The 24,450-nt window shown below is 35.3% G+C and overlaps 1 protein-coding gene across 12 annotated transcripts in view; it reads right to left on the bottom strand.

The window, feature by feature from the left end:
• MPDZ (multiple PDZ domain crumbs cell polarity complex component) overlaps positions 1–24,450 on the bottom strand; it is a 160,782-nt gene that overhangs the window by 97,772 nt on the left and 38,560 nt on the right. For 11 of the 12 annotated variants that reach the window (XM_032392440.1, XM_032392443.1, XM_032392449.1 and 8 more), the window contains exons 4-10: positions 10,650–10,859; positions 10,099–10,238; positions 9,232–9,445; positions 8,376–8,504; positions 6,170–6,379; positions 3,510–3,624; positions 2,873–2,961 (exon numbers count right to left, since the gene is read on the bottom strand). In XM_032392440.1, coding sequence (XP_032248331.1) covers positions 2,873–2,961; positions 3,510–3,624; positions 6,170–6,379; positions 8,376–8,504; positions 9,232–9,445; positions 10,099–10,238; positions 10,650–10,859 — 1,107 coding nt within the window. Of the gene's footprint in view, positions 1–2,872; positions 2,962–3,509; positions 3,625–6,169; positions 6,380–8,375; positions 8,505–9,231; positions 9,446–10,098; positions 10,239–10,649; positions 10,860–11,762; positions 14,190–24,450 lie in introns of those variants that run through there. The other variant, XM_032392445.1, reaches the window with a different exon arrangement.

The following is a 24,450-nucleotide window of genomic DNA, read 5'->3' as shown; positions in this document are numbered from 1 at the left end:
AATGATGTAATGTATGGTGATTAACATAACATAATAAAAGGAAAAAAAAGAAAATAATGACAAGTTTGGAGGGAAGCTATTGTGCTTTTATTTATTTTTTAAGATTTTATTTATTTCTTTGACAGAGAGAGACACAGCAAGAGAGGGAACACAAGCAGGGGGAGTGGGAGAGGGAGAAGCAGGCTTCCCGCGGAGCAGGGAGCCCGATGCAGGGCTCAATCCCAGGACCCCGGGATCATGACCTGAGCCAAAGGCAAACGCTTAATGACTGAACCACCTAGGCGCCCCACTATTGTGCTTTTAAATGTGCAATTATTTCAGGCCTTTAATAAGGATCTGCTTCGTAATTAAACTGTACTTATGTGCCAAGTATTATACCAAGTATTTTAATTAATTACTCATTTGGTCTGCCTAAAAATTATACAAGGGAAGTTTCCTTTTCCCAATTTTGTATGTGAAAGCAGCTTACTAAGCAGTTATCATAGGATCCAACAATTCTATTCCTAAGTATATACCCAAGATAAACGAAAACATACATCCACACAAAAACTTGTACATGAATGTTCATGGCAACATTATCCATAACAGCCAAAAAAATGGAAACAACCCAAATGTCCATCAGCTGATGAATGGGTAAATAAAATGTGGTATATCCATACAATGAAATATCATTCAGCTATAAAAAGAAATGAAGAATTGATACATGCTACAACATGGATGAACCCTGAAAACATGCTAGGCGAAATAAACCAGTCACAAAGGACCACATATTGTATAATTCCATTTACATGAAATATACAGAGTAGGCAAATCTAACAGAGACAGAGGAAAGATTGTGGTTCTCTAGTGAGGATGGTAGAATTAGGGATAGACTGCTACTGGGTATGGGGTTTCCTTTTTAGGTAATGAAAAGTTTCTAAAATTGACTGTGATAATGGATGCACAATTATGAAAATACTAAAAGCTACTGAACTATACCCTTTAAATGGGTGAATTGTAGGCTATGTGAATTATATCTCAATAAAGCTGATTTTTTAAAAAACTTTTTTAATGGATTAAAATATATATCTTAGGGAAAAAAGTACACTAGCTATGTTTTTAATTTTTAATTCAGTATTGGATATGGATTTAGAGTCTGTATCTATGTACTCTCTCTCCACTCTTCTTCTCCAAAATTAAAAAAAAAAGTAGTTAATTTTCCTTGTATGACAAATGAAGATACAGTGGTTAAAACTCATTCCCAGGTTATAGCCAACTTAAGTGGCAAGCACAACTTGATCTTCACAGTAGGTTTCAAGAGGTGAACAGGTGTACCTAGTTTTACAGAACTAAGCCCAAGAAGACTCAAAGTTGTAATGTAGAAGCAAAGGCAGAAATAAGGGCACCTCTTTTTTTTTTAATTGTGGTAGAAAACACATAACAAAAAGATTAACATCTTAACCATTTTTACCTATAAAGTTCAGTAGTGCTAAGTTTATTCAGTGTCATACAATAGATCTCTAGAATGTTTTTACCTTGCAAAACTGAAACTCTGTAACAATTAAACAACAGCTCCCCATGTTCCCCTCCACTCAGACTCTTGCAACAACCATTCTTTTTATTTCTATGAGTTTGACTACTCTAAGTACCTCATGCGAATGGAAACATACAGTACTTGTCTTTTTGTGACTCACTTATTTCACTTAGAATAATGTCCTTAAGGTTCAACCATGTTGCAGGATATGACAGAATTTCCTTCTTTATAAGACTAAATAATATTCCATTTCATATATATATACTTACACTTGAGTTGCAATCTAAAGGTAAAGACCAGATATCATAAACTTCAGTGTATATAGGTATAGATATATAGATATGTCACATCACAGTTTGTTTTTCCATTCATCCATGGATGGACATTTGGGTTACTTCCTCATCTCACCTATTATGAATAAAGCCACTATGAACATGGAATCTTATATTAACATTCTATACTCTTATCATAATAAGATCCCAAGGAAACAACAGAGACTTAATTAAACATAAATACATATTAAGATAAATTGGTATTCTCCAAAATGTCTTTCAAAGAATGTTAATATATGTTTGAGGAAAGAAAGAGCCCATGATTACAAAAGTTTAGGAAAACCCAAAGTAAAATAGCTTTTTCTCTACTGTATAACTTCTCAGAGTCTTAGATTTTTCAATGTGCATTATGAATCCCTAAGAGACCTTGTAAGTTTTTCCTAAACTTCTCTGACCAGGAAGCCCCTGGTGTAGGGTCTCTCAGACGTGTGTTTCAAGGAGTAGTTAGAGTAGCCCAGTTTGCAGAGAACACTGAAGTGAAGTTGTATTCTTCTGTACACTGCCTTGAATACCAATATGCTCAAAACATACTGAGGTCACTACAATAACAATGATGGGCTTGATCTGATTAAGAGGGAGTTAAGATCTATTTCTTTTATTCCTGTATATTCTTAGAGCTAAAAAGAGGCCTGGACATGGAGCCAACAACAACAGTGTCATTCTGCTGATATTAAAAAAAGCACACGTCCCAAAATTCAGATTCAAGTACACTAAAGATTATGATATCTGGTCTTTACCTTTAGATTGTCTGCAACTAAAGTATAAGTATATTAATGTAACAAATTCATTACAACCAGAAATCAGATATATCAGAAATTATTCTATTATTTAGAACTGAGATCAGTGAAGCTTCTATCCAATGTTCTTCTACAAAATAACAAAACGGGTAATTGTAATGACAGCCTCAAATCACCAAAAAGCTTAAATTAGTATGGAGCTAACTGTAGTTCTCAAAACTGAGTCAACTAGGAGAATGCATTTCTCAACCATGAAAATTAACAAATCTCTTATTAAATGTGTTACTTACTGCTATAATTTGGTCTCCAATTTGGATTCTTCCATCATGTTCAACAGCACTGCTCTTTGTAATGCTCTTTACAAAGATTCCTGAAGGTTCTAAGATTAGAAACAGGGTTTTTGCAAAGCACAGTCAAAAACTATCCATCCTTCATTCTCCAAATATAAAGTCCTAATTTTGAATAAATATAAATCAACAAGCCACAAGAAGAAAACCAATAGAAACTTAGTCTAGAGAATAAGACAATGATTTTTGTCTGTCAAGCACAGTATCAGAGTTTCTGACATTGAATTATTCCTAAGGAAGTTTTTGATCAGTTCATCCAACAATCTGAAAATACATAATATTGATTCAATATTTCTTTTTTTTTTAAGATTTTTTTATTTATTTATTTGACAGACAGAGAGAGACAGCAATAGAGGGAACACAAGCAGGGGGAGTGGGAGAGGGAGAAGCAGGCTTCCCGCTGAGCACGGAGCCCGATGCGGGGCTCGATCTCAGGACCTGGGATCATGACCTGAGCCGAAGGCAGATGCTTAACGACTGAGCCACCCAGCTGCCCCATATTGATTCAATATTTCACAAGACAGAGATATCAGAGGCAATTCCCAAGTAAAAAAAAAAAAAAGAAAGTGTTTAAAACTACCTAATTTTTTATCTCCAATGTAACCAGCAATGGTAATTCCTAATCCTTGGACATTTTTAGTGAGTTCTACATCAAATGTCTCACTTTCTTCACTTTTCTGAGTAGAAGCATCAACCTAAAATAAAATCAGTAAATAAATATGCAGAACAAGAAACATGTATACAAACAAGATAAACTCAAAAAGCAACAACCTATGTTTAGGAATAATATAATATCATTAGGTGGCAAAGAAACTACGGAAGAGACTACTCCTTCAATCTTGACAACATGAACTGAGCATTACATTGTTACTCAAAAGTAATGTCAGCAGTAAGGCTGAACACCCACTTATCAGAAAAATGCATTATGATTTGTGTATACAAAATTTTAAAAATCAAATAGTCTCCTATTAACAAATTCTATTTTCAGGGATGGCTTATCTTCGTTTCTACAATTGAAAGAACTCATGTTTTGAATTCAGGTCAACACGTTCAAATCTGAATTTTTCTAATCATTGCTTTGCTCAACTCTCTATCAGGAATAAGAATAACAAGTCCAGGTAACATTTATTGAGCAGTTTCTATGTAACAGACACTTGAGATGTCTTAATTTACTCCTTAGAACAAGCCTATGAGGGAGGTACAATTCCTATCAGTTTTTCTCTGGGGAAACTGAGGAACATAAACCTTTCCAAGGACAAACAGTAAGCAGTCTATTAGAGGCAGGATTCACATACAGGTAAGTTGGTTGCAAAACCCCTGCTCTTAAAATGCTCTGCAGTGTGTAAGATCCCTAGTAGAATATAGGAGCCATAGTGTCCACTCAGGACACTGTCCACTAACTTGCTGCTACTACTACCTTAAGTGGATAGCTGATTCTAACACCAGGAATAGGAGTTAATCTATCTTCCAGACATTTTATTAATACACTGATGATGATTTTGAAAACCTGTGAAATGCAACAAAGAGCTATTTAAAATTGTTACTGTATTTGTTTTGTAAATTCAGACTTTAACTTAAAAGCTCTTTATAAGGAAAGCATGCCTTTCTGCATTGATCTTCATCCCTGAAAAGACAGCTGAAAGCAGGCTCCTCTAACACGTAAAACTATTCTTTTTTTTTTTAAAAGATTTTATTTATTTATTTGACAGATAGATAGAGAGCACAAGTAGGCAGAGTGGCAGGCAGAGGGAGAGGGAGAAGCAGGCTCTCCGCTGAGCAGGGAGCCGGATGTGGGGCTAGATCCCAGGACCCCAGGATCATGACCTGAGCCGAAGGCAGCCGCTCAACCGACTGAGCCACCCAGGTGCCCCACACGTAAAACTATTCTTAATTACACATTGGGCTGAAGGGCAAGGTTCTCTGAATTCAGCATTAGTGGACTAGCACAGTAAGTCATCAGCAAGCTTCTGGCATTATGTACTTGTATGGTACCAGCAGGTTCCCCAGAGAACCCTACAAAGATCACAACAGAACGAAGGTCGGATGGACATACAGGTTGGGGCTAGCTGGTAATATTATTTTTATTTTCTTTAAGCAAACTCTGACTATATCTCACTGATAGTCCATCTAAGTGAGATACAATTTTATAGTAAAGTTTGATTTATTTTTTTCATTGCACATAATTATCTGTGCAAACTTAGCAAAAGTTTAAAGTTTAGATAATTACAAGAAAATGACAGGATGAAATCTGCTTCAATTGAAACAAATGTGTTTTCTATTTTTAATAAGACTTATGCGAGTGCTATTTTAGAGGGTGGCAATTTGACTATCGAATGGTTTTAAAAGGGGCACAAGCTTCAGAAATGATGATATGCACAGAATAGATATTTTTCTAAGCTTTCAATTACATCAAGTGGTTTTCGGTATTGCATTCATTTATATATTGCTGAATAAAATGTTTTGTTTACCACAAAAGAATGTGATTTAAATACTTTCATACACAAGCTTTCTTTCTTTACTTCTTTTTCTCTGCAAAAAATAGCAACTAACTCAATCCTAAAACAACAGAATCATGGAAATTTCAAGTGTTCTAATAAAGTTTTAAAGGGCTTGTAGAGGAGGTTAGGCTATTAAAAAATAATCCGTAGCAACTAATTAGAAAAAACTTTAACAGAAAAATATCATAGATGTTTTTAGATCTATGAAAAAGGAATGCAGGACTTGCATTTGCTATAAAGCTTATCTAGAAATTGGATGTAATTCTGTTTTTAAATCTTTAAGAGATTTTTGGATAAAATTATTTCATTGATACTCCCACTCCTATTCTTCCCACCAAAAAAGACACTAAAAGGAAAGGTATTGAAAGAGAATGATGGAACTCACAGCCTGCCTAACGGAGAGCCTTCTAGATAGAAGAAAAATAAAATTAAACATTTTAGTTATTAGTAGCAAATAATTCCTTAAAATTTTATCATCTTGCAAAAGATTATCCTCATAAACATGCTGCTTAGAGAAAGATGTAAAAGAGTAACCTAGAATTTCTTAAAGAAACCTATTTTTCATGTTACACATAATTCCTAATTAATAAGATATTATTAGTGCTGAAACACATCTACACTTGAATTTTCTTTCTTTAGCACTAATATATGAATGAGTATCATTAAGTCTAGTTTCTAAACAGCACTATCATCTAAATGCTATTGTCTATGAGGTTCCTAGTAACTGCTTCTACCTACTTACCCGCATTTCTGGTGTAGAAGATGGGGATGAGGAAAGGGTGATGCCCAAAGAGGAGGGTGCTGCTGGTTCTTCTACGGCCCCTCTTGCGATCATCAGTTTAACTCTGTTTCCACATTGCCTGAGCACTTGTGCTACTTGCTCACTGCTCATTCCTGCTAGATCCGTGTCACCGATCTTTAGAATGTGATCTCCACTGCACAATCGCCCATGCTGAATAAAGAGACCAGTTAATCAGGCTACTAATATTTTAAGTTCATCAGAGAAATCCTAAATGAGGGAAAGAGAATAATTTAAAAACAGTAATGTGAATTATCAATCACGGAACATTAAACATGTGGTTGTTACTTTAACTGTCTTTTGATGCATCTTAACATTATTCAATGTGATACAAGTAACTGAAATTCACAAATATTCCTTAAATCAACAGCTGATAAGAGCTTTTCAATTTGATTTCTACCCATTATATACAGGAAAATAATAAGCCTTTTATAAGTTTTTTGAGAAATAGAAAAAAAAAAAAGAAAATGCCACTAAGCAAAGATGAAGCATATGCAAATACATATTACTCAAAAAATATAGGAAGACCACAAAAAAGCAGTGAATTAATACATTTCTGTCTTGCACTTTCAATTAAAAATATCCCTAAAAGAATAATTTTCAGATGAAATAGATGAAAATTTAGATGGATGAGTCTTACTATCCTCCATACGAGCACTATTCACTAGAAATTTCTGCAGGGACAGAAATGTTCTGCATCATCCAACATGGCAGCTACTACTGACATGTGGTTACAGAGCACCTGAAATGTGTTCAATCCAGCTAAGGAACTGAATTTGTTGTTTTATTTAATTTTTTAAATTTTCTTTATTTATTTTAGAGAAAGCGAGCTTGAGCGGGGGTGGGCGGGTGGGACAGAGGGACAGGGAGAGAGAATCTTAAGTAGACTCTGTGCTAAGCATGGAGCCGACTCAGAGCTTGATCTCATGACCCAAGAGATCTGACCTGAGCTGAAACCAAGAGTCGAACACTTAACTGACTGTGCCACCCAGGCACCCCAGGCATTCATTTTATTTAATTTTGATTAAATTTGAATTTTAGAAGTAGCAAGTAGCTACAAGTAGCTATAGTGTTAGTGCAAGTCTGTACTGAAGACAAGGCTTAATTTATTGCAAACCAGTCAACTAGGGGAATTTCATTAAATACTGTTAAAGGCTGGCTATTATTTAAAAGGAAGAAAATATGCATATTATTGTGCTACTGTCAATACTGATAAAGCTGCCATTAAACAGGCCTTTCATATATGAATATGAGAAATATTTGATGAACTGACTTTCTAGTTTAAGTTCAAACACACATGCAAAAACAGACTTTATAAACAAAATGTTACAACCAAAGCAAAAGTTACTGAACACTAGAACTTTTCAAATTAAAATATAAATCATAACCAGTAACTTTACAACAATTTTTCTCACATATATTCCAACAGTGTCACAGAGCATAATGGCAACGCTTTAACAAACTACTCCGAGTGATAAAAATAGGCTGTGCTTCATTTACAAAGATGACACCATCACTAAAGGGACAAGTCGAATCTTGTTTTTTCTCTCAATAATAAAGTATTCTTCTTTCCATAATACCTTGTGACTATAAAACAGCAGACTAGGTTTATAAATATGATTTATGATCATAAAATAAAGGGTAGCTACCTCTACAATGATCAAAACCATAACCTGGGCCTTAGTCTGTGGCTCTACAAGAGTCTTAAGATCATTGCCTAAAACTGTAACTTAAGGGGTGTCTGCGTGGCTCCGTTGGTTAAGCATCTGACTCTCGATTTCGGCTCAGGTCATGATCTCAGGATCCTGGAATCAAGCCCCACATCCAGCTTTGTGCTCAGCATGGAGTCTGCTTGAGATTCTCTCTCTCCCTCTACCCCTCCCCGTTGCACTCTCTCTCTCTCTAAAATAAATAAATCTTTAAAAAAATAAATAAATAGAATTGTAACTTAAGATCAATGTCCCTCTTCAAAGATCTTTCTCCCAGGGCTAAAAGAAAACACTCTAGGAAAAGCCCAGCAAAACAGAAGTTCTAACTCAGCTTCTTTGACATTATGTAAGGCCAAAGTTTCTTCTTTCTAACAGAAAATATAAAAGATGAAGGCATATAATTTGATAAAACAGCATAAACACCTGTTGGAGTAGCTTACCTGGTCAGCTACTCCTCCAGGCAGAATGGTTTTTACGATCACTCCAGTTGCTTTTCCTCCGACGATGCCAAATCCCAGTCCAGATCCATCGTTCACCAGTTCAATAGTCTCCACATGCTGCCAGTGAACCTGAAAACAAAACTCCTATATGAATTTGAAAAAATTTGGTGGAAAAACTAAAATTTTATTATAGTTGAGATTTTTGTGAATATTATTTTGTGATTGGTATCAAATAATGGAGTTCAGAAAAAATAATAAGTCTTAAGAATGTCCCTTTGATTTAGTATAATTCCCTTTCAACAGATTGTTACTGCTATTGATATAATCATTCTTGAAATTATCAATACATCTTTATAGTGACCGCATTTAACCAGTTGAAGATAGGCACTGATTTGTAAGATCCTTTGTAGAACTTCTAAAAAAGAAAAAGATCAAGGAGAAATCATCACCTGTTAAGATTATCTTCTATAAAATCTTGCCTCACAGGATTTCTAATTAGAGGACTCCTTGAAGTCACTGACAGCTAACTCAAACAGTATAATTCTGTAATTTATAAAGCAAAATCAAGACTATTTTCTGTCTAAAGATAGAGTCAGGTTTGTTGAAAAACTGAATTTTTTTTTTTTTTGAGGAATGTGGTCAACTAGAAGAATACACAAAGAAAGGTAAAAGTTGATTTAGAAGGTAGTAACTTAATCATAATTAAATAACTAATATTCCAAGCTAGGGAGAGATAAAAGAATAAAATGGGAAAAACTCAAGAAATACAAGGACCTACAGGAAATGGAAATCTGTAGACAACCAAAAAGGACTAGAAAAATAATATCTGTCCCTTTTACAAATCTTATGTACTTACAGGGTTAGAGTGAGCTGAAATTGTGCTGGCTGCAGATGGAGAACGGGAAACTATGGGGCTGATGAGCTGAGGCAACGAGCCTCTGGCAATAACTAGCTGGACATTATCTTTGGCTTTCTGCAGGATGCTGATAGCCTGCTGATGTGTAATTGTCTGATCAAGTGCCTGTCCATTGATAGCAAGGATCTGATCGGTTTCCTTCAATCTTCCATCTCTATCAGGAATGAAAAAAGGGGTAAAAGACATCTGACAGCTCTCAAGAAAATGACAGCTTCTTTGCATATATTTTCAGGTTATTTTTAAGCCAATTTTCTAATGTCCACACTTTTTAAGCTTTTCCCTGCAATTTTACTTTTGAAAATGTTAAGTTTGGGCTCCAGTTATCTACCCCTAATCAATCCCTCCCATTTAAAAGCCACCTTCTTTACAGCTACTCACTCAACCTATATGTTTTGTCTTAGATGTTCCTATTTACTACAAATAAAAGCAAAGGTGTATACATTTAGTTGTTGTTGTGAGTATATTAATAAAATATAGCTCAAGTTATCATGGGTCATTCGTATACTTTTCTATATTGCAACTTTTAAATCCGACCAAAATGAGCCCATTTAATAATAATGAGAATAATGTCCTACTCAAATTCTCCTTTCCTTCCTAAAAAGTGTTTATAACCATATTTAAAAGACATTCTCCCTTCTGAGGACTTGCTTTTTATCACAGTAATGTTAAAGATTTCTAAAAACTGATTAGTAACAGATTATATTACGTTTCAGTTTTTATCCATTTTCTTTCTCTAAATTCTCCCAAGGTCATCAACACCTTCTGAATACAGTATCAGAAACGGAGAAGACGTCGTAAGAATTGTACCTGTGGGCCACACTGCCCTCTTGGATCTCCTGCACGAATATTCCCAGTTCTCCCCGGTTTTCGCTCCTGAGTCCCACAACACTAAACCCAAGACCTCCACATGGAGGTTTGAGGAGCTCAAAAACTTCTATGTGGCGACCCTGTTCAGGAAACAAAGCAAGAAATAACTTTTAATTAAACGTTAATCACTCCATTCACAGTTATCTTATTAGTGGCATTACTGAGTTTAAAAAAAAAAAAATTTAAAAGAATTTTCTCAGATAACATTTATCACGCATCACCTAGAGTGACGTATTTTATTATTAATCCTGAAGAATAAAAATAAATAAATAAATAAATAAATAGAAAAATTTCTGAACCATCCAAACTCACACAAAATCCACTTCTTTTCCATTTCAATTTTTTCAGATGTTATAGATGTCCTCATAAATATATTTAACCATATATATCATATATTTATATAATGTAATGTAAACATATACATACTCTCCCAATTATTCAGGACTTGTTTACACTGTTCTATCATAACTAACAAGAAGAAATGTTCTTACCTGGGCCATATTCTTGATTAGTTGATCAAATTCATCACAAGCAGGTTTCCCATTGATGTGTGGAGTACCAGATCCTGTAAATGCTTCCAGATTCCCATTATTTGAGGATGATAAGAACAATTCATTTTGCAGAGTAGGAATTACAGCTGGACTGAGATGTGGAATGTGAGCATATTCGACATTTGAAATTGCCAATGTTGTAGTGTTTACCTAAGAGCAATATGAAGATTATTAACAATTTTGACATTCCATAAACAATTTCACAGAAAACATCCCGAGTGGTAATAATGAAGTACATATGAAATTTCAAAATTCCCATACCCTTTGATTTAGCAAATTAATTTCAAAGAGAAAAATGAGAATAACACACAAAGATATATGTATAAGGATGCACAATACAGCATTGTTTAGTAGATGGGAAAAATTTCAAAACCTACCTCCAGTGTTCACCTTTAAGGTACTCATTAAAACACACACAAACACACATTCACATACACACAAAAGTGAAAAAGGCTAGTTATCAACCCATGTGTACAGTACGACACAATGCACATTCAAAAAAGATGTTTATATTTGTATTAAACGTCTGGGAGAATATACACCAACCAACCAATATAACATTAGTTGTCCCTGAGAGACAGAGGGCCATTTAATCTTTTATATTCTTGAATTTTTAGAACAATATATATAGTAAAGAATTTGGTCTTTCCTGGGGCCCCTGGGTGGCTCAGTCGTAAATGTCTGCCTTCGGCTCAGGTCATGATCCCAGGGTCCTGGGATCGAGCCCCACATCGGGCTCCCTGCTCCGCGGGAAACCTGCTTCTCCCTCGCCCACTCCCCCTGCTTGTGTTCCCTCTCTCACTGTGTCTCTCTCTGTCAAATAAATAAATAAGATCTTAAAAGAAAAGAATTTGGTCTTTCCTGAAGAGAGGTCTGACGTTTACCCCCAGCTCCTAGGAAGTAACCTCTAAACCCTTGGAGTTTCCAGATATTCATGGTGGGCTCCAAGGCCACAAGATATCAGCCCCAAACTGACACTAAGTTAAATCACATAGGCAGTCAGTCATGCCTATGAAATGATACCCTAATAAAGTTTCTGAACACCAAACTCACGTGAGCTTCCTGGATTGGCAACACTCCATACATACTGTTACACATCAATTCTGAAAAGGAAACACTTTGTGAGGAAAATGGAAGCTTCATATTTGAAATCCTCAGGCTGCACTATGTGTCTCTTCCTTTGGCTGATTTTTTACCTGTATCCTTTCTTTATAATCAACCGTAAGCATGAGTAGAAAAGCTTCTAGTAAGTTCTGTAGGTCCTTATACTGAATTATTGAACCTGAGGAGGGTTGGGGAACATCCAGAACTTGCAGTTCATCTCAGAAGTGAGGGTGGTCTTTTGTGCATTCTTCCCTCTAACTTTATAGTTAGACCTTAACTCTTTGCTGTTGGTGTCAAAAGTCTCCAACGGACTTGGAAGTCTGGAGGATTGTACCCTCAAGCCTTGCCATTTGACTAACTCTGGGTACAATGGCATAAGTAACAACAATGACAAAAAAGATCATTCCATTCTGGAAAAAAACATTCTATGATTACTTGTATGTGCCTGTTATACAGAGCATCAAGTTAAAGCTAAATAATTTCCCATTTCTGTAGGGCGTCTGTACTGTAATTTTTTACCCACAATTTTTATCAGAAAGAGTACATCAACGATGACTTTGGATCACTCTCTGAACTCATCTCCTGCACTATGTCCTTCACCCAGCAGGATCCAGCCCTACTGACCCCTTCACAGTTCCTCAAACCAAACTGCTCACTCTATCAGCCACGTACATCCTTCCCCAACATCTACATGCTTGTTGCTTTACTTCATTCAGGTGTGCTCAACTTTATGCCAGAGAAGCCCGCCCTGACAACCCTACCCAAGACAGCACCCCACCATTATGCTCCATGAGCTTACCCTGTTCTGTTTTTCTTCTTGGCACTTGCCATGGACCCTGTTGTCATGGAGCGTCCATCCAAATCTGTGTGGACAGACTAGAATGTAGAATTCCCCAGTGGAGGAATTAGACTATTTTATTCTCTCTTATATCCTTCATTCTCTATAAGAGTGCCTTGAACAGAGTTGGCATTCATTATACATTTGCAGAACAAGTGTTTATTTTCTTAGGGATCTACTTTGATTTCATTTCCCCAACAACCCCCCCACTATCATTATTTCCATTTTTCAGATGACAAAATTACACAAAGTCACACATCTAATAAGTAGATTATGACCAGGATTTTTTCATCATGGCGTTCTTATGTTTGTACTATACACATAACAGTCACTTGAGGTATCATTTCTGGGAATAAGGCATTAGGTAAAATTTACATTGACAGGGCAATCAAAATATTTTACAACACATCACCAATCCATGCCTAAGAGTTTGTTACCTGTCCTTAAAACAGAAGACTCAGTTAAATTAATAAAGTTACCAATAATCCAACTTATATTGGCTTATATTATATTGGCTATCTACAACCACCGATGAAGAGAGATCATTGTGTTGAGAAGAGGGTTTTGGGAATCCTTTCAAATGGTTATTTTAAAATCTACAGCAGGCATGATCAATTATTATTTTTTCAAAAGCAAGCTCCTTATGCCAAACTTGATTTTTTTTTTTTATCCTGAGCCATGGCAACTTCAATAAAGTCTGCCAGCAGAAGATACACCGCTCAGGTTGAAGCAGATGGCATAATGAAATCTGTGACAGGCTGAGGATCCCACACACCAAGACCTAATGCCTATAGTATGTTTGCATAGGAGAAAAATATTTGGACTTGTGCTACAGTAAGCCAGAATGAACAAACCACATTCCAAGAATAAAGATTTTATCTATATGAAGTTAACTGGTGAAACAGAAGCTCTGATTTTATGAAAGACTAGGTGTGAAGGCACTCTAGAAGTAAAGTTACAGGACCAGAAAAAGTACAGTACTATGAGAATCATATAAAAGTACTGAATATCAGTGGTTTTTTTTCCAAATTTGTTAAAGCTTTAACCCATGTCAATGACTCCTCCTGTCTCCTCCTGGCCCTTGAGGTAAATGTAAGAGCAGAGGTTAAAGAGATCACATATTTAAAAACTACAATTTAATCATATCATCATACAAAAGGGCTGGTTTTAAATGTGCAGATTTACACTCAGAAAAAAGCACAAAGCACCTTCTGACTCTGCTGTAACTGTTTAACAAAATGGCTCTCTGAACTATAATCTCCTTGCAAAACAGGAATGGATCTTATTTGTCTTGATAGACCTGCTCATAGCAGACACAGCATAAATGTTTAATAAAAAAAGCTTGACTCCCATCTTGGTTTATAAATATAAAATAAACAGAAGAAAACACAACTATCTGGTATTTTTATATACAGATAAACAATCTGTATAATTTATGGAAGTTGCTAGTAAATGAGCAAGAGTCACCAAATAATTACCTGTTCTCTGCTTAAGTTCTGGCTGAGTATTTCAATCTAAAAAGGTCTTTTATGTTCTTAGTAAATAAACATATTAATTTATGGATTTGAATTAATGCTAATACCTAAAACATAACTTAAAATGAAGATTATGTAAATTACTCAATTAAAAAGCCAAATTCTTTGTAATAAGGCAGGATGAAACACCCTTCAGTATTTAGAAGTATAGGTGAAGTCCTCTTTTAAGACGCAGTCAGTGGGGGCCTGGGTGGCTCAGTCAGTTAAGTGTCTGACTTTGGTCCTGGGATCCTCCCTGGTCAGGCTCCCCACTCAGCAGGGAGTCTGCTAGCCCCTCTGCCCACTTGTGTTCTCTCTCTCTCTCTCCCTCTCTTAAACAAACAAACAAATAAATAAATAAATAAAATCTTAAAAAAAAAAAAGGATGCAGTCAGAACAGAAATTGGTTCAGTTATTTCAAAAGGCCAGATAAAGCAGAAATCATAACACAGGACAAATACATAACTTAAGTACTTTATTTTAATTTAAAGCATGAATGTATTCATTCGCAAATATCCTGATGCATGAGAGCTCCCCACTTCTTTCTTGCACGAACTGCACTCATTTAATATGACATTATTTTCAATTTCAGTCTCTTTAAGATGAAGCAAGAATGTGGACTCCTGAAAAATAATCTCATTAAAGAAATCTGGATTTTTATGAGCTCTTTCTTCAGTGTTTTACAGTTTGATTACACACAACCAATTTACCAACAATTGTTTTATCAATTCATTTATGTGGTCTTTCAAAAGAATTTAAGTAAGTTTTCATGGAAAAAATCCTTTGCCATCAATTTTTATATTACGTAACAAAGACACGTAATTATAAAAATAATTATGACAGGCAAAAAATCTCTAAAAATGACTGATAAATGCACATTCACCTGGTGACAGCTGCAGAAGCACACACAAGAAAATGTCTGAAAATAAGTGTTTTGTGCTCTGAGCATCAGTCATACGCCTCGCAGGACAGTAACCTTTCACTTAGCAAGTCACTATTTGGAGGTGGGCTAAGAGAGCTGCTTCTGTAACAGCATTCCAAGAAGACAAAAAATTCTCTTTAGTTCTATATACAATTAAGCTCACCCTGTGGGCATAGCTATATCAGAGTAACCCTTCCACTGGATCAATCAGAAACTTTATATAAAGTACTGTGAAAAAAAATCTGTAAAGGTATCAAAAAGAAATAATCACTGCCATATTCTATTCATCAGAAGCAAATCAATAAACCCACCCCACACTCAAGAAGAGATCACACAAGAGCGTGAACACTAGAAGGCAGGGATTATCCGTGTCCATCCCAGAGGCGGACTACCACAGCACGTCATAGTAAAACTGCTGAAAGCCAAGACACAGGGAAGATCTTAAAAGCCACCTGAACAAAAAGGCACCTTATCTTCAAAGAAGAATAAAACTGACAACCTAATCGTTCAAGTTAATCAATGACAAACAGAAGACAATAGAATAAAAAAAAACCTAAAAATGAAAACAAAAAACTGTCAATTTAGCATTTTCAAAATACATTCCCTACACACATACACACAGTGTTGCTTTAGAATTCTACTAAAGAGGGGCGCCTGGGTGGCTCAGTCGTTAAGCGTCTGCCTTCGGCTCAGGTCATGATCCCAGGGTCCTGGGATCGAGCCCCGTATTGGGCTCCCTGCTCCACGGGAGGCCTGCTTCTCCCCCTCCCACTCCTCCTGCTTGTGTTCCCTCTCTTGCTGTGTCTCTCTCTGTCAAAAAAAAAGAATTCTACTAAAGAAATACACAAGTAAATTCTTAGAAATACAAAAGATCCCTCATGGATTTCCCTAATGCAGAAAAGACTGAAGAGAACAAAAAAGGATTTAAAGATTTGAGTAAATCAGGGCACACCTGGGTGGCCCAGTCTATTTAGCATCTAACTTGGTTTCAGCTCCGGTTGTGATCTTGGTGTCATGAGATCGAGTCCCGCCTCGGGCTCTGCGCTCAGCAGGGAGTCCGCTTGAGATTCTCTCTCTCCCTCTGTCCTCCCCCACTGGCTCTTGAATTCTCTCTCTCTAAAATAAATAAATCTTTTTTTTTAAAGGAGTAAATGGTAATGTTTTAAAACAATAAATAAAATCTGTGGAGTTTTAAATATAGACAGGAAAGAAAGTACATAATAATTACACAAAAGACACAAGGAGGGTACAGAAGGTTGAACTGTACTAAGTTCCTTTCATTTTCCAGGAAGTAGCAAAAGTTCCAATTAAAGTAAAATCAAAATAAGTTAAGGGTAATATATCTGACAAAAGACTCATGTTTGGCCTAAAAGAAAAAAACACAAACCTCAATGTTAAAGAAGATCCAATTAGAAAAGGAACAAAGACATTTTACCAAAGAGGATATGTAGATGGCAAATAAGAACATAGAAAATGTTCAGCATCATTATCTATTAGAGAAATGCAAATTAAAAGCACAAAGAATATCACTATATACCTATCAGAATTACTAAATAAAAAAGTGATAACACCAAATGCTGGTGAGAATGTGGAGAAAATGGCCTGCTCATGCACTGCTGGCAGGAATGTAAAATGGTTGAGCCCCTCTGACAAAGAGTTTGGCAGTTTCTGAAAAAAACTAAACATGCATTTACCATACAACATGGCAATTACCTCTTAGGCACTTATTATACAGATATGAAAATTATGTACACACAAAACCATGCAGCAGCTTTATCTACAAGAGTGAAAAACTGGAAAGAAACAAAGAGTCTCTTAAGAGGTGTGTCCATACCATGGAATAATACTAACCAATAAAAAGGAACAAAATACTGAATAGACACACCAACTTGGATGGTTCACAAGAGCATTATGCAGAATGAAAAAAAGACAATTTCTAAAGGGCACATACATTATGACTATATTTTTATAAAATTCTTGAAATTATTCCACTATAAAGACAGAAAAGACAGGGGTGGTGGCGGGGAGGGAACAGAGTATAGCGATTAATGAGTAACGCAGAGAGATCACTGTGGTGATGGGACAGTATCTAGACTGTGATGGTGATTACACAGATCTATGCAAAAGAAAGAATGACACAGACTGAAAAAAACTGACAGGCACTGAACCATTATCAGTTTCCTTGGTTTTGATATTTTCCTTTAATTACCAAGATGTGACCACTGGAGGTAGCTTGGTGAAGTACATATAGGACCTCTCTATACAATATTGAAAAATTACTGAGAATCTATAATTATTACTACATTATTACAAAATAAACTATTACAAAATTACAAAACATTTTTTTAAAAAGTTGACTCAAATAGGCCAAGGATACTTACTATTATCTTTAGGGTAACCACTAAAAGAATAATAGCATGCTAACAGAACAAAATAAAATAAAAAGTGAACTAATACAAAAAAGAAAAAATGAATAAACAAGACAAAAAGAAAACAATAAATGGTAAATTAAAATAAAATTTATCAATAATTACATTAAATGACTATAATTTTCAGATTATATAATACAACAAAACACAAATACATGCTATATACCAAAGATACAAGTTAATAATAAAAAAGATAAAGATGAAAGTAGAGAGATCCACCCTACATTAACCAGAAGAAGCCTGGTACACCTGCCCTAGTATCAGACAAGTGGACTTTAAGTCAAGAAGCGTTACTGGAGATGAAGAGGGACAATTCATATAGATAAAGGGTTAATTCAGTAAAAGGCAAGACAGTCTTAGTCACCTAAAAATATAACCTCAGGGGCGCCCGGGTGGCTCGCTCGGTTAAGCGTCTCCCTTTGGCTCAGGTCATGATCCTGGGGTCCTGGGATCTAGCCCAAAATAGGGCTCCCTGCTTGGCAGGGAGCCCGCTTCTCCCTCTCCCTCTCCCTCCGCCACTCCCCCTGCTTGTGCTCTCTCTCTCTGTCAAATAAATAAATAAAATCTTAAAAAAATAAAATAAAAACAAAAATATAATCTCAAAACATGTAAGGCAAAAGGACTCAGAATCTAAATGAGAAACAGACACATTCACAACATAAGTAGAGATTATAATTTATCTCTTTCAGTAACTGATAGAATGGGGGGATCAATAAGGATATGAAAGATCTGAACAACATTCTAAATAAAGTTGATAGAGTCAATATAAAAAAGCAGCTCTATTTCCTAGAAAAAAACAACCACAAACTAAAACTTAAAAAAAGTTGCATCTAAGATATGATAAAATTATTTTAAAAAGCTGGAAAATAACCTAAAGTTTAGAAACAGAGCCACATATATTTGACCACATGATTTAGTGTGCCAATGTAAGGGAGAAAAGAATGATCTTTACAATAAATGATTCTGGTTCAAACGGACAGTCAAATGGAAAATTAACTAACATACACACTTTACCTCATACCACAGCTGAAATTTAGACGCTAAAGCAAGCTTCTGAGAGAAAATCTACATATCCTTGGCATAATCAATAATTTCTTAAGTAGGACAAAAAAGGCAATACCATAGAGGAAACGTTTTAAAAATTGAACTTTATTAAAATTTAAAAAAAAAACCTCTGGTCATCAAAACATGTAACTAAGAGAGTCAAAAAGCAAGACACAAAACAGAAAAAGACAGTTGCAATACAAATGTCCAGCAAAGAAGTTTTATTCAGAAAATTAAAAAAAAAAAAAACTCTCTCGTAAGTCAGTAACACTGAAAAACCAATAGAAAAAATGGCAAATGACTTAAAACAGGAACTCCACCAAGGAGGATATCCAAATGATCAATAAGCACATGAAAAGGTGCTCAGTATCATTAATCATCTTATGATACTACAACATACCCCCCAGAGTGGCTAGAATTGGAAAAAGAGAAATTTAAAGCTGACAGTACCAAGTGTAAGCAATGATGTGGAACAATGAGAATTTTCTTACATTTCTTACATTATATTGAGAGCATAGTCCTACAACTATTTTGGAAAACAATTTGACAGAATCTACAAATGCTGAATATGTACCTTAAGACCCAGAAATTTCACTCTTAAGTAAACATCCAAGAGAAATGTACACTTATGAACATCAAAGGACATGTGTTAGAACGTTTATGGCAGTTTTGTTTATAATAGCCAAAAACTAGTAAACGATTACAATCAATAAAGTACAGATATAGTCTAGTACATTCATACAATGAAAGATGGAAAAGAACTACAGCTACATATAACAACACGAAGGAATATCACAGACACAAAGTGAAGACAAAGCCAAGAACAAAGCATGTATACTCAGATTGCATTTAAATAAAATTCAAATACTTATTTATGGGATAACAGTCAAAACAGTGTCTGATCTGACTTCTACAAGGAATCTAAAACAGCCAATCTCATAAAAACAGAGAGTAGACTGGAGGTTGCCAGAGCTTAGGGGAAGTGGGGAAATGTTGATCAAAGGGTACAAACTTCCAGTTATAAGTAAGTTCTTGAGATCTAACATACAATGTGGTCACTATAGTTAAAGATACTCTATGGTATATTTGAAAGCTAAGTGAGTAGATCTTAAATGTTTAAATCACACACACACACACACACACACACACACAAAAAAAAAAACACATTATTACTGAGGTGACATATCTTAACTAACCTCACTGCGGTAATAATTTCACTGTATATGTGCTTATCAAATATCACTTTGTATATCTTACACAGTTATATGTCAATTTTATCTCACACAGGCTGGAAAAAAATAGTGAATATTTTGGGGAGAGGATGAGGATCAACTAAGGGGATACAGAGTATTGTGGAGTGTTAATAATTTTCTATACTTTGATTTAGGTGAAGAGTTATATGTGTACATTCAATTTATACAAAATCCTTGAACTATATAATTTTGCCCTTTACTGTATGTTAATTCTCTCTCTTTTTTTTTTGAAGTTTGCAAGGTAAGTGATAAAATCAGAGCAGAGAACCTGGGGCACTCCAATGACTGATAAAACATACACTTCTCTGAAAGAAAGAAGGTGCTTTGAACAGCCTCTGTATTATCAAGCTAAATCTTCTGACAGAAACTCAGAATTTAAAGTTCAATTACCAGGCATTCACCTTAAGTGAAAGAGAATATAGAAACTGGGTATCTGAAGATGAAGCCAAAACTATTACTGTGATGTATGACTCTCTGCAGGCTTGATATGGATTCAACTGGCTAATTCCCATCCACAGAATAAATCCTTCAACAAGTGCTCAAGTCAAGATGAATCCTCAGCAAGTGCATTTTAACCTCTGCAGCACACATAGATTTTTCTTTCTCAAAGATTATGAGTTTTTACAACTTGTAATCATTTAATTGCACACCAAACAACAAGAAAAAAATAATCATTATGCCATCTAATACTTTTATACTGAAGTATTTTGACCCACCCTCATACAAGGTTGATATATCTGAGATTTCAAAATTATAAATTTTTTCAATACCTATTATATAAAATTAATTTCTTTCCAAAACTACTTGAAAAGATCAATGTCTTAAATATTTTGATCATATAACCTATGTACTTAAGTTTAACCAAATATAACGTCTTCAAATATATAGATTTGCTAAACGATTTAAATCTGCTAAAAATATTGAAATATTGACTTCTTATGTTTCATCTATCCCTTCTGGGTTGTTAACTGAAAAGGAAATTAATATTATTAGCTCTATTTTAATGGCTAACATCAATCTTTCCAGAAGTACTTGTATAATTGTCTAGAAAAATGATCGCTTATGTTCAAACTGAATTTCCTAAAGCATTTTTATACAGATTATCAAAACCTGTTTTCTGGTCCTGTTATTTTGACCTATTCTGAAAGCACAGAATAGCAATGACAATAAAGTGACCCAAATGCTTATATAATTTGATGGATATTTCTATCATTTCAAAGCTAAAATATGTATTATCTTGCATTAAGCAAGAAAAATGACCACTGCTTTTACAATCCTAGTTTTGGTAGACTTTAAATAAATTTATAAACATATATTGCTAGTTCAATTTCCCAGTTTTTTGTTTGTTACTCCCTAACGTAATGAGAAATAAGAAATAAGGCACTCTCTGGGGAATTTGCCGTAACAGGTGCACCTCATAGAAATACAGACTGTTTTTTTTAATCTGCACCTTGTCTTTTCTTCTTGCAGAACAAGAAAAGTGCTTATTTTCTTGTGAATTTACAAAAATGCTGTAAAACATTCTCTGGAACTGATCCCAAATATGAAATGCAAAGATGGATAGGATACCAAGAGTATTCAATGAAATACAGCACCTAAAATGGTAGCAATCACAGGAAAAAAATTTTTATACATAATAGAACTGTATTTCAAGTTTGGAAGCAAGGGAGGCCTCCTTTTCCATAAATCTTTCAGTGAAATACTGATTAGAGCACAACTCTGATGCATTATTGAACAGGCAAACCCTTACACAGTAATTGATGGTGGCACTCTGATTTAATGATCCTTATTTTTAAAGCTAATTAAAGAAATTGAGTTGCATGTTCAAAGGGGATTAGCTTAATGTGACGAGACTATTTTGGACATAAAGTACCTCCACAGCTCCTGAACTAAACACGATAGAAAATGGAGCAGCAAATTATAAGGTGGCGGGAAGGGGTGCATTTTCTGATGGAATAAGCATAATTTCACATTGTCCATGTGAATTTCTTTTCATTCATTCAAATACTTACTGAGCACTTCAAATGTCCAAGACATTGGGCTCTAGGGGGTGGGACAGTAATTAAAGAGATAAAATGCTTTGCATAATCACTAATATGTTAGATATCCTATAAAATTGCTCCACCAGGCATAGTTCACCCACCTACTAAGATAGAATACCTTTCTTTTAATAGCTATGAATTGTTGAATAGCAAAGCAGATAGTGGACGAGAATCTGTGGATATTCTTAAAGTAGCCATTGAAGATCATTGGCTGATAAATTTAAAATATAAGGTTATTGAATTTAGAAAATAATTCCTTAACCCAAGGATGGTTAAGCAGTCATTCTGAGTAATAAAATGTAAATTTTCTGCATCTGTCTCTGTAAAGTTTCAGTGGCACATTTGTCCTAAAATTCCCACGTGCTAAATAAAAAGGATAAATGATCAACCAAGAAACTCAAGATGAAAGGCAAAGAAAAAAATGAATTAAAGAGTACCTAAGACTCTTATCTTCTCCCTTTTGATATTTAGAAAGGCATATATAAATGACCAGTAATCTACCTAAAGCAATGCCTATTGTCATAGACTATTAAATGACAAGATCAAGTACAAAACTGTAAAGTCTATACAATGTAAGTGATGTCATCATGTTAAATGAATGGCCACATGGCAGGTTATGCTATTTTAGAATGTTCTAGTCTTCACTCAGAGCTGCATCTATGAAAATTTTATTTATTCTTAAAATTACATCATAATTAGAATTAATACACAATACATAATGCACTAAAATGTCAGGCTCAGTCAGCGTAATGCAAAGTATTCCATGTGTATTTTATAAACTAATTTTTTTATAAGGTTTGTTTTTTTTAAGATTTTATTTATTTATTTGGCAGAGAGAGACACAGCGAGAGAGGGAACACAAGCAGGGGGAGGGGGAGAGGGAGAAGCTGGCTTCCCGCTGAGCAGGGAGCCCGATGCGGGGCTCGATCCCAGGACCCTGGGACCATGACCTGAGCTGAAGGCAGACGCTTAATGACTGAGCCACCCAGGCGCCTCCATAAACTAATTTTTTAAAGGTCTGAATTTCACTAAAATCTATAGAAATACTCATAGTTGAAAAGATTCAAATCCCCCCCCATTTCCTTAAAACGCATATGAATACTTGAGTATCAAGACTGCAAAATAACCTGAACTTAAAACAGTCAGTTTTGCTTTAAACTTTTTTCATTATTGTTATATAATAAATTTTAAGTTTACCATTTAAAAAAATGTTAGGTTCTACAATGAAGTAAGATATTACAGGACTCTTTAACCTATCCCCTGAGTTCCTGAAATTCCAATTAAAGTCCTCTAATTTCAAAAGCAATGGTTTCTTTTTCATACTTGTTTGATCTTTTTTGATAGTACTTTACTTTTTATTGTTATTAGGGGAGAGGTGTCTGTGATAGGCTGAAAGAAAAAGACACTATTCTTATCAGCTCTTCTCATCAAGAGCAATAGTCTATTACCCCCCCCCCCAAGTCACTTTAAAAAGTTCTTGATGAAGGGGGCACCTAGATGTCTCAGTTGGTTAAGCAGCTGCCTTTGGCTAAGGTCATGATCCCCGATCCCCGGGGTCCTAGGATCAAGGGCCCCCCCCCCCCCGCCCCGGTTGGGCTCCCTGCTCAGTGGGGAGTCTTGCTTGTCCTTCTGCCTCTCCCCCCTCAGCCCCACCCCACCTGTTCCCCTCCTTGGCCCTGCCCCTCCCCCTGCCTTGTGCTCTCTTGCTTGTGGTACACTCTCACTCTCAAATAAATAAATAAATAAAATCTTAAAAAAAAAAGTTCTTGATGCAGTAGTTAAAATTAGTTTTTTTCAATCTTGACTCTTGGGTATACATCTTTTTAATATTCTGTGATTCAAAATGAGAAGTGAACATAACACAGTTCTGGTGTATAAAAAATACAATTCTGGTCGGGGTGCCTGGGTGGCTCAGTTGGTTGAGCATGTCTGCCTCCAGAGCATGATCTCCGGATGTGGGATCAAGCCCTGTGCCTGGCTCCCTGCCTCAGTGGGGAGCCTGCTTTTCCCTCTCCCTCTGCCTGCTGCTCCCCCTGCTTGTGCTCTCTCTCTCTCTCTGAGACAAATAAATAGAATCTTTTAAAAAAGAAAAAAAATATAACTCTCATCTAGAGGAAAAGTATTATTGTTTGAGTTGCAAGCGGAACTAGCTACTTTCCTCATGAGCGCCATGTTACTTGAAAAAGCAAATGAAAGTCAAAAAAATGATTGTACAAACTTGATATATGGCAGATAATTTCTCAAAAATAAAGTAAGCTTCTCATTTCAAGGAAAACAACTGACAGTAATTGTTGCCAATAGTAAAATCTGAGGTTTCAAGTGACAATCAGAATTTTGGAAAACTTGTTAGCTGCCACTCTGAGCTTGACACCTTTCCACAATTTAAAGACTATTGATAATACCAGAAGCAGTATTAGCAAGTATAAATTTATGATATATAATGAAATGTGAAACTTAATTTTCCTGTTTTTCAAATTTTCTAGACAACCAATTTATTACAAAATTATACATGTTTAAAAAAAAATTCAAAGCACAAGATAGATTTTACTGTAATAGAGTACAAAATGTTCATTGATTTGGTTTCTGATTCCACCT

Source organism: Phoca vitulina, unplaced genomic scaffold (genome assembly GCF_004348235.1).
Source record: "Phoca vitulina isolate PV1807 unplaced genomic scaffold, GSC_HSeal_1.0 scaffold67, whole genome shotgun sequence".
In the NCBI taxonomy this organism is placed as follows: Eukaryota; Metazoa; Chordata; class Mammalia; order Carnivora; family Phocidae; genus Phoca; species Phoca vitulina.
This window is presented reverse-complemented; position numbering and strand designations above follow the sequence as displayed.